A 14,378-nucleotide genomic window follows, 5' to 3' on the forward strand; every position below is an offset into this window, starting at 1 on the left:
AAAAAAAAAACGAAAAATAAAGTGAAATGAACGACAGTCTAAGTCTATAGGAATATAATATCTAAGAGCAACATGAATTTTTAAAAATGTTTATAGATGAATGTTTATTAATTATGAATTTGTTAAAGAGTTCTCCTAAATGACTCATACTTGCTGAGTCTTTTTTTTTGGTGGTACTGGGGAATGAATCCAGGGCCTTCATACTGAGCTACATCCCCAATCCTTTTTTTATTTTTTACTTTGACACAGTGTCTTGCTAAGTCACTCAGTTGCCCAGCTAGGCTCAAACTTGTGCTCTTTCTGCCTCAGCCTCCCAGAGTTGGAATCACAGTCATGTGCCACCATGCCTGCCACTTGCTTAGTCTTTGGATTCAGACTTTTTTTTCTCGGTACCGAGAATCAAACTCAGGACCTTCCACTTGCCAGACAGGCATGGCGCCACTGAGCTAAATCCCTGGCCTCACTTGCTTAGTCTTTAAAGATAAGTTTTAGTTACTTTATGGACAGTTCTTAAAGTAGTAATGTAAAAAATCAATAATTCATATTTTCCACAGTGAAGACTACTCTTGATTTATCTGTCCAATAAATATTATGGGCCCTGGCCCTGCTTTCAATGTTGAGAACACACAACAGAGAAAAGAATAACCAAGTTTCTATTCTTAGAAATGTATACTATAGTGTAAGATGAACAAGGAAATTAATCTTATGTAAAATAGCTTCATACTGTGATTCAAATATTAGGTTGACCAAGGTAGGTTTCACCTATGTAACAGTTCTGGGACTCTGTTTCGCTACTGCTCCTCAGGGTCGGAGGAGGTGACAAGGATCTCAGCCTGTGTGTTAAGGGGGCTTACACCTGTCATGGATATCAACAAGGGGAGTGCACATGGCATACTTTAGGTGGCAGCTCAGCACCATTTTAGAGCATTGGGGTCGGTGTTTGGGCTGAGGACTCAGCTGTCAATGGACAGCCAACGTCTGTGACTCTTCTCATGTACTAACTCTCCACAAGGTCCCCTTCCCTTAACCTTTTTGCTTCTTCACAGCTTCTTTCCTTCACATCCTTTCTTTCCTCCACCCAATGTCCAGGCCAAATTTCTCACTTAATGGTTGAGAGCTGGGGAGGGCTAGTCATTTGTCTTGTCTGGGGCTCCTCTCAGAGTTTTCCCTTATGACTTCAGTTTAAAGTTACAAACACTGAATATGGATTTTTCTCTTCACATTCCTGCCACAAGAATGTCATTCCTGGGAGGCAAGGAGAAGAGGATGTAAAAAAAATTAAGATGTGACATATATATATATATATATATATTCCTCATGATGAATGTAAACATTATGTACTGAAAACATGTACTAAAAAAACACATAATTCCCCTTTTGTTTTGGTTTGGTTTTTTTGGTACCAGGGATCAAACTCGGGTCCTTGCGCTTGCACAGCAGGTGGTGAAACCACTGAGCTAAATCCCCGGCCCTCATAATTCCCCTTTTTTCTCTTGGAAAGTGTCCCAAGGTTTAATAAAGAAAAGAACTGAGAATGAAATTGGCACCTCTTCTACCACGTGGAGAAAGAAGTAAATGAGGTTTTGTTAGTTTGGCAGGCTACTTCTGAAAGAGTGATTGGGAAAGGACTCTGAGGAAGTGAGTACATTGTGGCTAGAAAGGTAAAAGGAAGCAATCAATGAGAGGGAAAAACTACACATGGGAAACATCATTTGGGATAGGAGAGACTCTGGCACATTCCAGGGACTGACAGGAGGCTAGGAAATGAAATAGAAAACACCTTTCCCTAATTTTTGCTTCAAAGATTCTACTATTAGGAAACTAAAAACAGTTACCAAAATTTGGGTTTGGGAAACTCTATATAAGCATTTTAAACTGTTCTTTAGAAGTTTATGAACGTTTCATAAATTGGGCTTTTCTCTTAGTTTATAAGCACATTCAGACATAGGTATTGTTCTCCTGAGGGTTCATACCCACAGACATATGGAACAAAACCTAACATGATAATGGGAAATATGAAAACAGATGACTAAAGTCAAGTATGTTTTTCTCAACTGTTCACAAGAGTATTACTTAAGAGCCTTAGAAAAATCATACAAATACTGGATGTGGTGGTGCATGCCTATAAACCCAGAACTTAGGAGGCTGAGGCAAGAGGATCACTATGAATTCAAGGCCAGCCTGGGGTACATAGTGAGTTCAAGAGCAGCCTGAATTATGTAGCAACACCTCGTCTCAAAAAACAAATGAAAAAACAAACCAACATACAAATAAAAATAATTATGAATTTAAAAAATTCTTATTAGTACATGTTTGCAGCACATAATGATTAAATTCATTGTGGCTAGTTGGTACATGTATAGAACAAATCTTAATTTTTTTATCCCCTTCCCCCCATCTCTTTGTCCTTTTTGCAAAAGAGTGATCTCTCTTTCCTAATATCTATCTTCTATTTTGCTCTTTGTTTATACTTTGGGTTTCTCATATAAGAGAAACCATGCAATATTTAAGCTTGTGTGTCTGATTTATTTCACTTAGCATTATGCATACATTTTCCATGATTCAAGTTTATCCTTCTTTATGGCACAGTAGTAGTCCACATTTTCTTTATTTATTCACCTGTTGATGAATATATAGGATGCTTCCAAGATTTCGCTATTATGGGTTGTGCAGGTATAAACATAGGTATGCATATATCACTGTAATATGATGTCTAATTCTTTTGGGAAGATACCTAGAAGGGAAATAGCTGAGCCAAATGGAATTTCTAGCTTTAGTTTTTTTGAGAAATCTCTATACTGATTTCTACACTTGATCTTAGCCAAAAGGCCGAGAAGCGATCCATACTCATTTCTATACTGGTTGGACCAGTGTTTATTCCCACCAACAGTGTAAAAGAGTTCCTTTTTCTCTACAGCCTCTTCAGCATTTGCTATTATTTGATTTCATGATGATGACCATTCTTTCTAGTACAAGATAGAATCTCAGTGTTGTTTTAATTTGCATTCCTCTAGTGGCCAGAGATGTTGAATATTTTTTCAAGTATTTATTGCCCATTTGTATTTATTTAAGTAGTTTTATTCATTTCAGTTGCCCATTTTTTGGGAGACTAATTTTTTTAGTTTTTTATTTATTTTAGATATTAGTCCTCTGAGGTATAGCTGGCAGTTTCTTCACTCTGTTGGTTGTTACCTTTGTTGTGCAGAAGCTTTTTAATTTGATATGATCCCATTTGTTGATTCTTGAAAAAAAAATTTTTAAGGTCATGGAAGAATGCTTAAGTATTATTAATTTTTTTTCCTTGAGACAGGGTCTCACTATGCCATCCAGGCTAGCCTTGAACTCCTTATGTATCACAAGCTGGCCTCAAACTTGTAGCAATCCTCCTGCCTCAGCAGATCAAGTGTTGGGATTACAGCCATGTGCCACCACCCAGAAATTATAGTAATTTTGGATTCAAAAGTATATATTCAATTATGACTTCAGTTATTTAAAATACAGACAATGGGAAAGAAATAGAACAAAATATTAGTAGCAATAGCTGCACAGTGGAAATCTAATATCTATATATTGGAGTTCCAGAACGAATGAACAAAGAATATGACTGAAATGTTCAATGAATAATTAAAAAACATTTCCCAGAACTGAAAGAAATAAACTGCCAAACTGAAAGGATTCTCTGAGCACTTAGCACAATGGATGAAAATAAATGCACACCAAAGCATAGCACTGCTGAATTTCTAGTCCAGCTATCGAAATGCTGTGCTATGAACAGGCATAATAATCTAAATACAGATTTTTGATTTATCTAAAAATTGTAATATTGGGTACACAAGGCAAAGCAAGTGGAGAGGATGGTAAACTTTAGAATTAAACCTTCATCTACAATAAATCAACAAATACTATCTAAAAACGGTAACAGTATATACAAATTCCTTGCAAAAATAGAAATGTGCCAATGCTAGATTAAAAAATAACTAAAAGAGGGCCGGGGATTTAGCTCAGTGGTTCCGCCGCCTGCCTGGAATGAGGAAGGTCCTCAGTTCAACCCCCGGTACCAAAAAAAACAACAACAATAAAAACAAAAACCTAAAAGAGTTGAAAGTGGTGGCTTCTTGGGTAGAGATCTGGAGGCACTGGGGCTGGATAAAGCAGATAATTTTTTGCTTATCTTATAAGACTTTTAAAACTACTGTATTTACCTTTAAAATACTTCCATGTTTTACTGTAAGAAAAATAAAATCAATTTAAAATAATTTATACTTGAAATACACACACTCTTAAAAGAGAAATGCTAGACCAAAGACATCAGCAGTAATGTTGCATTAGTAGAATTCAGATCAGTCACATCTACAATACTGAAACTAGGCTGGGTGTGGTGGCATGGCCTGTAATCCCAGCACTCTGGAAGGCTGAGGCAGGGGGTTCACACGTTTGAATCCAGCCTGGGCATACACCGGTAATCCCAGCACTCTGGAAGGCTGAGGCAGGGGGATCACACGTTTGAATCCAGCTTGGGCATTTTGGTGACCTAGGGAGACTCTGGGGATGTTGCTCAGTGCAGAGGGCCTGGGTTCAGTATCCCTGGGGGAGGTGGCGAGGGGGGGTGGTGGTGTCGGGGAGCAGAAGAAGTGCATAACTGCGGGGTTTTTTTGTACCAGGGTTCGAACTTGGGACCTTGCACTTGTGAGGCAGGCGGCGGAACTGAGCTAAATCCCCGGCTATAACTGCTTTTTAAAAGATATTTTCCTTGCTGAGTGAATGTTGTAGGGAATGAGAAAAGAGTAGAAGAAACTTAAGAAAACTGATGACCTCTTTTAATTTCTTCAGGAAAAAGATTAAAAACCTTGGACCAAGGCAGCAGAGTAGATAAAACACGCCCTGGACGTGGAGGAGCCAAAGGTTCTGGTTAGTATCAACCGTCCAGACCGGAAAGATCGAGGTGCAGATAAGGAGACAGTTTGTTTGGGATTGGTCCAGTTTAAAGCTACCAACGAGCCACCTAAAGCAAGTCATCAGCTGTGCACAATGGATATGATCAGAGGTCCGAGCTGTAGATGTTTTTAAACTGAGGCACAGAAAAGGTACACGAAAGCTTTCTACTGCATTTGGCTGTTACATAAGAGGCTAAATTGACTTCTAGGTTCCTGTTGGCTGTGTGGCCCAGAAGCGCAGCTCCAGAACCAGTTCAAGTCCCGGGCACAAGACATTCTCTAACTGGCCCAGTCTCCATTACGACGCTCTTACGGAGGGCCGGAGGCCACGGCCAGTACGCAGCAAGCGCGGCATGCTGGGAGTTGTAGGCCGCGCCCAGGCGCAGGCGTAATTTCCTCCAAGCCGGCGTCAGACCCGCGGAGCAGCGGCTCTGAAATCGCAGATCCTTACTTTGTCGCTTGGAACCATTTAGCGATGATTTCTCTTCAAGTCAGGGATAAATAAATAGTCCTCCATGTGACTTTCATTCAGTGTCTTCTACACTACTTAGAGCCCGTTGTACCCTTAGCTCTTAACACTTCCTAATTATTCTTTTAGGACTATTGTGGACGCTGCTCGCTGTGGACATCTCTTCTGTGCTTACACATAACTCTCACAATTTTATAATAATTACAACCACGGTCAGCCTTTCCTGAGCGCTCGCTATATATGCGGATTTAACCTACTTACCCGTACAAGCCCATCAGTTCTCAACACAGCCCTCTGGGACGTTTCCTATTATTTCCGTTTTCAGATATGGGTAACTTGAGCAAGGACCACACACTGAAGGACCACAGAGCACTCCTACAACTACCCCTCTACACTAGGAGTTCTGGGCCTGTGGCCCCTCCCGGCTTTTCACTTTACCGCGAGCCCACTCCGGAGGACGGACTCCAATGACGACACCACTTCCCATGGTGCCTTGCGCAACTGCGCTGCTATTGGCCTGGCAACTCTGCTGCTTTTTCAAATTGAGGCGCGGAGTCGTTGGTCAGGTCCGGGGCGGGGAAGTGATTGGAGATTCAGTTGTCTGGGTGTTAGGAGACTTTCTCCACCGCCTGTTAAGAGTTCCGGGTGGACCGGGGGTCGCCGAGCTGTTTGTGTGGATTCTCCTGGCCCAGCCAACACCGGGGCGGAGAAGTCAGACACCCAGGCCCGCGTCCATCGCTGAGCCCTCCTCACCCCACGCCGTCAGGTCTTGACTTTTTGGCTGGGACAGTCATGGCGTCCCAGCCGAATTCCTCTGCGAAGAAGAAAGAGGATAAGGGAAAGAACATCCAGGTGGTGTTGAGGTGCAGGTAGGGAGAAGCTGGCAGTGTTCGGAGCACCGGAGCTTTGCTGCTGTGCTCCCTTCTGTACGGTGCCGGGCGAGGGATATTGTTTGCATATTTTGAGGGGATCAAATCTGTTTCTTGGTTTCCCACATTCTGTTTGATAAAAATGATTCCAGGATGTGGTAGGATTCAATTTAAGGTTACTTTTTTTTTTTTTTTTTAAGACAAGGTCTCGCTATATACTCCAGGCTGTCCTTGAGCTTACTGTGTACCCGAGGTTGCCCTCGAGCTCTCAGTAGACCTGTCTCAGCCTCTTGGGATTACAGGTGTGCGCCACCACGCCTGGCTAGGGTCTACTTTTAGATGTTTATATGAGACAATAGTTAAATTGGTATTCAGAGAACGAATGTGAACATCATTCTTTACTGAGAAGTGCGTTATTTTAAACGTCGATAAAGATTTAGGTGTCACTTTTCTTTGCTACTTCAGTTTTTCACTATGGAAATAGGCTGCATACGTGTTTTGTAGATACTTTAGCGCTTACCTTGGGGTTGTCATCTATCACTTCGAAGTACGTAATCAATCATGTGTTCTCTTTCTTCTAAATGCAGTATCTTCATCTCTATTAACAAATGCACATTCCTGAATTTAAACATTGAAAGTTAAATTTAAAAGTGAGCTTATGAAGATCAAGACAACTTAAGTTAGTGTAGGTGTCTGGCTGCGCTGCAACTTTACTAAAGACATAGCAGACTAAAAGACAATTGTCGGGATGAGGGGTTATGTAGGATGTTCAGCTGTCCTCTCTGGTTTCCAAATAACTTTCTCTCCCCACCCCCCTCTCTCCTTTTTCTTTTCTCTTTCCTCCTCTTTTCCTTTTTTTTTTTTTTTTTTTTCTCTTTTTCTTTTTTAAGATGGGGTCTTGCTATATTATCTATCTGGCCCCAAGTGACCCTACTGCCTCACCCTTCCAAGTAGCTGGGACTACCAAAAGTGCCATCTAGTTCCAACTTCTCAATTTTAAAATAAGGTAGTAGAGGAAGAACATAGTTGTAGAAACTGCTGCTTAGTTAGACATTGATACACTGTGTTTAACTTTTTAGAGGCTCTCTGGAATTCATTTGTGTATGTATATTGTGTGTCTGCTTTTGATCCTCCAACTTTTCTGTGAATCCAGAAGTGTTCTAAAATTAAGATTATTTTGAAAAGCCTGTATCAACAAATTTTCTTAGATTCTTGTTAGCGTAATTAATTGAACTTTAGCTATCAAAGGTAACAACTAAGTTTCTAAACTAGGTTTCAGAGATGAAACTTGCTGGTTATCTTAAGTCTAGCAAGGACACTTAGCAGTTGTGTTTTAGGACTTTTGTTAATAATTGCTTATTTTGAAGATTTTTAAAAAGATTTTAAATCAACAGCACATATTTCAAATGCAAATTTTAAAATAATTTTGTGTAATAAAGCCAGGCAATATTAACTTTCTACGTGCTTTTAATTCCTTTCATTCTTTTTGGGGGGGGGGGATAGGGTCTCATTAAGTATTCCAGGCTGGCCCTGAACTCACAATGTAGCCCAGGCTGGCCCCAAACTCATCACAATCTTCCTTCCTTAGCTCCCTGAGTGCTAGAATTACAGGTGTGTGCCACCATGCTTGGCATTTAATTTATTGTTGTTACCTGTAAAATATTTAAGACTTATATTATAAAGAACACTGTAACAAACATTTGTGTATCCGTTACCCCAATTAATAAATAAATAGATGGCTATTCCTACAGCCTCCTATAGATTCCTTCACTTTTCTCTTCCTTCCCAGTCAGATAACTGTTAGCTTGTAAGACATGCCTTAGATTTCTTTGACTTTATTAACAATGGAAATTAGTTAGGTTATGTCTAATATACGTACAATATTTTTTTTTGGGTACTGGGGATTGAACTCAGGAGCTTGTGCTTGCGAGGCAGGCACAGTGCCACTGAGCTAAATCCCTGGCCCTACGTACAATAATTTTGGTATAAAGTGGTTTATTTGCTTTGTATCTTTTCTTTTATGGTGACTTTTTTCTTTCAGATAGCCTTCCTGGTGCAAGCCAGAATTTCCTTCACTTTTTTTTTTTTTTTTGGTACCAGGGATCAAACTCCGGTCCTTTTGCTTTTGAGGCTGTGTAATATATCCTTGTGTGCATATACTATAGAAACCAACCTACAAGCTCAAACCTGACCAAGGGGTGACGATAATGAAAAATAGACACAGAAACAGGTTAAAATCTGGAATGCCAGGGGGCTTGTGTCTCCCTTGATGTAGAGCCCCAAGTGACTGGCGTGCCTTGGCTTTATTCACTCAGAGGCAGGCACAAGTAATTAGAGTTACACAGTATTCATCTGTCTTCCTCCCTCCATGGTACTTGTCTGGGTGAACAACAGGATCTCAGGTGTTTTTACTTTTCCCTGCAGCAGGTTGGCATGCTTGCATGCCCTCTTCTTAGTGCTCACTGAGGAGGCCAATGCCTCATTCTTCTCATGTGGTCTTCTACAATATACCACATTTTGTTCACTCATTTTTCAATGGACACTTGGGTTGCTCTCACATTTTAGATTTTGTGAATAATGCTGTTAGGATGTGAGTATGCAAATATCTCTTTGAACTCTGTTTAAAATTTTTTTGATTGTTTAGCCAGAAATAGAATTGTTAGATCATATAATAATTCTTGATTTTTTTTGAGGAGCTAGCATCCTGTTTTCAATAGTGGCTATATCATTTTACATTTCTGCTACCAGTGCCGAAGTGTCCCAGTTTCACCACAACTTCACCAATGTTTATTATTGTATGTTTTCTTCAGGGTAGCCATGTTGGTAGATGTAAAGTGTTATTTCATTATAGTTTTTGGGTTTTTTGTTTGTTTGTTTTTTGTTTTGGGGGTTTTTTTGGTACCAGGGATCGAACTCAGGGCCTTGCGCTTGTGAAGTCATTATAGTTTTGATTTGTATTTCCCATCTTTTCATGTGCTTATCACCGATTTCTATATCTTCTTTGAAGAAATATTTATTTAAGTCCTTTGCTTATTTTGAAATTGGACTTTATTATTGATTTTTAAGAGTTCTTTATTCTGGATATTAATCCTTTTTCAAATATATGATCTGTACAATTTTTATTCCATTCTGTGGATTGTCTTTATACTCTGTTGCTGGTCCCCCCATAGTGGGTATTAAACCAAAGGCCTTCATGCTGAGCTAAATCCCCAGCTCAGTTTCTTTTTTTTTGGTACTGGGGATCGAACTCGGAACCTTGCGCTTTCAAGGCAGGCGCCGGAACCACTTAGCTAAATCCCTGGCCCCCCCAGCTCAGTTTTTAAAAAACATCTTTCAAATGTTTTTATTATGCTCAAAGTCTTTTTGGCTTTTTTTTTTTTTTTTTTTTTTCCCGGTACTGGGGATTGAACTCAAGACCTTGTGGTTGCAAGGCAGCCAGCGGCACCACTGAGCTAAATCCCTGGCCCTTGGCTTTTAAACTTTAAAATTTTCCCTCATTTAATGACTTGGTCCAGTTACCACTACTAGATCATTAAATGAATTGGACAGAAAATGAGCAATTGTATATAGTATGTACATTACAATATTCAGAACAAAGAAATGGTCAAAGGAAACTCCCCCTTGATGACTTTGCTTTTATTTGCATAACTCTTACATGCAATACTGTAATTTATAATGCAACATAAAACTATTGTACTGTGTAGTACAACCAACAGAAATTACAGTACTGTATTACCAAGGTATATTGTACCCAAAAAGATTGAGGCTTTATAAACAATATATACAGAACTGTACAGAAAAAAAGAGAGGTCATAAGTCCAAACAGTTGTCAAACAGGTCATTAAACAAGGAATATCTGCACATCTTTGTGGTATGTAATGTTTATTTTTATTATTAAACTTTATTTTAAAGAGTATGAAAATTTATTGGGAAATAGGAGTGGCTCCTGAGAGACAGGAGGGGTTCTGAAAAGGTTGCCCACTTTTTTTTTTGTACCAGGGATCGAACTCAGGACCTTGTCCTTGCAAAGCAGGTGGCAGAACCACTGAGCTAAATCCCCTGCAGGTTGCCCAATGTTTATATTTCTTGTGTGGAATTGGTATATGTCAATAACACATCTTAATTTCCTTTTTCTTCCCCTTTCCTTCCCCTCTCTCTGCTCTCCCTCCATCTCTTGATCCTCTTCCCATTTGAGAAAGATCTCTTGGCACATTTCTTATTTTTTTAAATTTTGAGACAGGGTCTAAGTTGATTAGACTGGGCTTGAACTTGCAATCCTCAGTCTCCAGAGTGCTGGACTTATACTCAGATGCCACCATGCCCTGCTGATAATGTCTTTTGATGCACAAATCTAAACATTTTTATGAAATCCAATTTGTCTATTTTTGTTGTTGCTTGTGCCTTTGGTGTGATATCCAAGTCATTGGTAAATCCAGCATCATGAAGTTTTTCCCCTCTCCTTTCTTCTAAGAGTTGTGTAGTTTTTGGTGTAAGATTTAAGTCTTCAGCCCATTTTAAGTTAGTTTTTGTACACAATGTTAGATAAGGGTCCAACTTCATTTTTTTTTTTTTCTTTAAATTTTTGAGACAGTGTCACCACGTAGTTCAGGCTGGTCTTAAATTAACTATATATCCCAGGCTGGCCTTGGCTATCCTCCTGCCTCAGCCTCCTGAGTGCTGGGATTTATAGTTGTGCACCACCATACCCAGCCAACTTTACTCTTTTGCATGTGGATGTCGAGTTTTCCCAGCACTATTTATTGAATGATCTTGGTGCCCTGGTCAAAACTAGTTTGCCTATTGGTTGCACCACCTGCCTCGCGAGAACAAGGTCCCAGTTCGATCCCCGGTACCAAAAAAACTAGTTTGGCTATATAGGGAAGGATTTCTTTTGGTCTATTCTCTTGCTTTGTCTGTGTTTGTCTTTATGCTAGTACCACACAGTTTTGATTACTGTACCTTTGAGGTAAATGTTGAAATCTGGAAGTGTGCATCCTCCAGGGCCTTCACACTTGAGTTACATCCCCAGCTTTTTTTTTGGGGGGGGTGGGTTCTTGCTAAATCTCTAAGTTACGCAGTCTGGGCTCAAATTTCTGATTCTCCTTCCTTGGCATCCCACAGTGCTGGGATTGCACATGGTTTTTGTTGTTTTGTTTTGTTTTGTTTGTTGTGATACTGGGGATTTAACCAAGGGGCACCGTACCACTGAAGTACATCCTCAGCCCTTTGTATTTCTGAGATGGTCTGAAATGATTCAGGTTGCACTGGAGCTCCAGTCCCCCTGCCTCAGCCTTCCACGTAGGTGGGATTACTAGTATGTGCCGCTGCATCGACCTATCTCCTTTCATTTTTCCTTCAGTCCCTCTAGCTAAGGGCTTATCAGTTTTGTTATTTTTTTTTAAATCAAATTTTTATTTCATTGATTTGCTTTTGTCTTTCATCTTAATCTTTATTATTTACTTCCTCCTTCTTATGTTGAGATAACTTTGTTCTTTTTCTAGTTTCTTAAATTGTAAAGTTAGGATGTTGAAATGAGATCTTTGTTTGGTTTTGGTTTTGGTTTTTTTCAGACCTTCTCACTATGTAGTCCAGGTTTGCTATCAAGATCTTCTTGTCTCAACGTCAGGAGTGCTGGGACTAAAGGCATGCTTCTTCATGCCCAGCTGTGATCTTGGCTTATTTTTGTTGTTTTATTTTGTTTTGCCTCACCATGCTGGGGATGGAACCCAGGGCCTTGGGCATGCAAGGCCTGAACTCTACCACTGTGCCACACTCCTAAGATCTTATTTGTTCAATGTAAGGACTTGTAGGTATAAATTTCCCTCTTAGCCATGTTTTTGCTGTATGCTAGCAGTTTTGGTTGTGTTTTTTTGCTTTTTGTTTTTGTTTTTCTTGTGTGGGGGGGAGCGTTTTGAGACAGGACCTTGCTATGTAGTTCAGGCTAGCCTTGAACTATGTAGCCCAGGCTGGCTTCAAACACTCAGCAATCCTCCTACCTCAGCCTTTTAAATGCTCAGATATCAGGCATGTGCCACCACACCCAGCTTTTTGTAGTAGTTTTGAGACACAGTCTTGCTAAGTAGGTTAGGCTGGCCTTGAAGTCACTAGTAGCCCAGACTGGCCTCAAACTTGTGATTCTCCTGCCTCAGCCTTGTGTGTGCTGGGATTACAGGCATGCACTACCATGCCTGGCATCAGTTAAGTTCTTTTAACTTCTTCTCTAGGACAGTTAGAATTGTAATGTACACATCTTTGACAATTTTTTAAAAAATTTATTTATGGGAACTGAGACACTTAAAATTGATTCTGCTTTATCATTTAGTATCCATTTAATTCCAGTCAAAAACGGTATAGTCACAATTTCCATTTACATTTGTCTTGACTAATACAGATATTGAAAATCTCATTGTTAACCTGCTAACAGTTCTTCAGTAACTTTGTGCATTTCTTTTTATAGACCATTTAATTTGGCCGAGCGGAAAGCTAATGCCCACTCAGTAGTAGAATGTGATCAAACACGGAAAGAAGTTAGTGTACGAACTGGAGGACTGACCGATAAAAGCTCGAGGAAAACGTATACTTTTGATATGGTACTTAACTTCTTTTTTTTTTTTTTTTTTTACCGGGGATCGAACTCAGGACCTTATTTGTGCTTGTGAGGCAGGTAGCAGAACACTGAGCTAAATCCCTGGCCCAACTTCTTAGAAGGATGCTACTACTTGATTATCTATTACTGTAAAGTAATCCTAACACACATACTTTCCCTGGAATATGGTGTACCATTGTGAATTTCAGTTGGCTCTTTGAGTTCTCAGATGGTTTCTAATGGGCTGAATTGCTTAATATACTACAAGCAAAATTATTTAAATGAATAATTTTTGTTTCTTTAAGACATCTTTTTTTTTTTTAATAGGTTTTTGGAGCATCCACCAAACAAATTGATGTTTACCGAAGTGTTGTTTGTCCAATTCTGGATGAAGTTATTATGGGCTATAATTGTACTATCTTTGCGTAAGCAGAACATTATTTTTCAAGTTGATGAAAAAGTTTAGATGTGTGTGTGTTTAATTTTGATGTAACAGTGTTTTTAAATCTTGACAGATATGGCCAAACTGGCACTGGAAAAACCTTTACAATGGAAGGTGAAAGGTCACCTAATGAAGCATATACCTGGGAGGAGGTATTGTTTGTAATATAATTTTATCTCTAACGTGGCAGAAATCTAGCTGAATAAAACATGTTCTGGGCCTCTGTCTTGAAATACAGAATATCAGAGTACCTATGTCAGACATAAACTACTATAGTAAAATATATGGTAGGGATGGGTGTAGTGGTACATGCCTGCAGTCCCAACATGCAGGAGGCTAAGGCAGATGGATCTTGAGATTGAGCCCAGCATAGGCTATATAGCAAGTTCAAATATAGCCTGGACTATGTAGAGAGAACTTTTTTCAAAAACCAGAGAGAGAGAAATGTGTGTGTATGTGTGTATACAAATATATATGTGTGTGTGTCTGTGTGTATGTATATAAACTGCTATTTGAGAAACACATAGTTTCTTGGGGAAAGAGAAGATCAACACATAGGGCATAGTTGAAGTAATAAAAGAGGTCTCTCTGGGACAGAATTATTGGAGCAGAATGCAGTGCTCCCCGCGTATTTGTGTGGTCTAAGACTTCCAATGGATGCCTAAAACAGTAGATAGTGCCAAACCCTGTAATTCTGCATTTTTTTCCTGTATAGACGTACTGTGATGAAGCTGACTTATAAATTAGGCACAATAAGAAATTAATAGCAGAGATGAATAATAAAGTACAACAAATATAGCGGTGTACTATAATAAAAGTTACATGAATGTAGTCACAAAATATCTTGAGTAAATAATGGTTACTTGAACACTAGCATTCTGATACCAGAAGAGTTGATCTGATAACCAATAGGGCTCCCAAGTGACTAATGGCAGGTAGCATATAGTATAGATATGCTGGACAAGGGGGTGATTTCATGTCCCTAGCTAGATGAGGCAAGATTTCATCATTCATGCTATGCAGAAATGTGCATAATCAGCTAAGCTCTGTGGCACTTCCCTGTTCTCCCAGCTACTCA

The 14,378-nt window shown here is 39.5% G+C and overlaps 1 protein-coding gene across 5 annotated transcripts in view; it reads left to right on the forward strand.

Moving 5' to 3' along the window:
- Kif11 (kinesin family member 11) overlaps positions 1–14,378 on the forward strand; it is a 55,147-nt gene that overhangs the window by 7,783 nt on the left and 32,986 nt on the right. For 2 of the 5 annotated variants that reach the window (XM_087184911.1, XM_087184912.1), the window contains 4 exons: positions 4,831–4,908; positions 12,730–12,862; positions 13,186–13,283; positions 13,374–13,452. In XM_087184911.1, the coding sequence (XP_087041037.1) occupies positions 12,860–12,862; positions 13,186–13,283; positions 13,374–13,452 (180 nt within the window). In that variant the 5' untranslated portion in view covers positions 4,831–4,908; positions 12,730–12,859. Of the gene's footprint in view, positions 1–4,830; positions 5,085–5,974; positions 6,273–12,729; positions 12,863–13,185; positions 13,284–13,373; positions 13,453–14,378 lie in introns of those variants that run through there. The other 3 variants (XM_087184910.1, XM_087184908.1, XM_087184909.1) reach the window with 3 other exon arrangements.

This window comes from Heterocephalus glaber, unplaced genomic scaffold (assembly GCF_053883595.1).
Source record: "Heterocephalus glaber isolate CG9 unplaced genomic scaffold, H.glaber_assembly_v1.0 deba00001497, whole genome shotgun sequence".
In the NCBI taxonomy this organism is placed as follows: Eukaryota; Metazoa; Chordata; class Mammalia; order Rodentia; family Bathyergidae; genus Heterocephalus; species Heterocephalus glaber.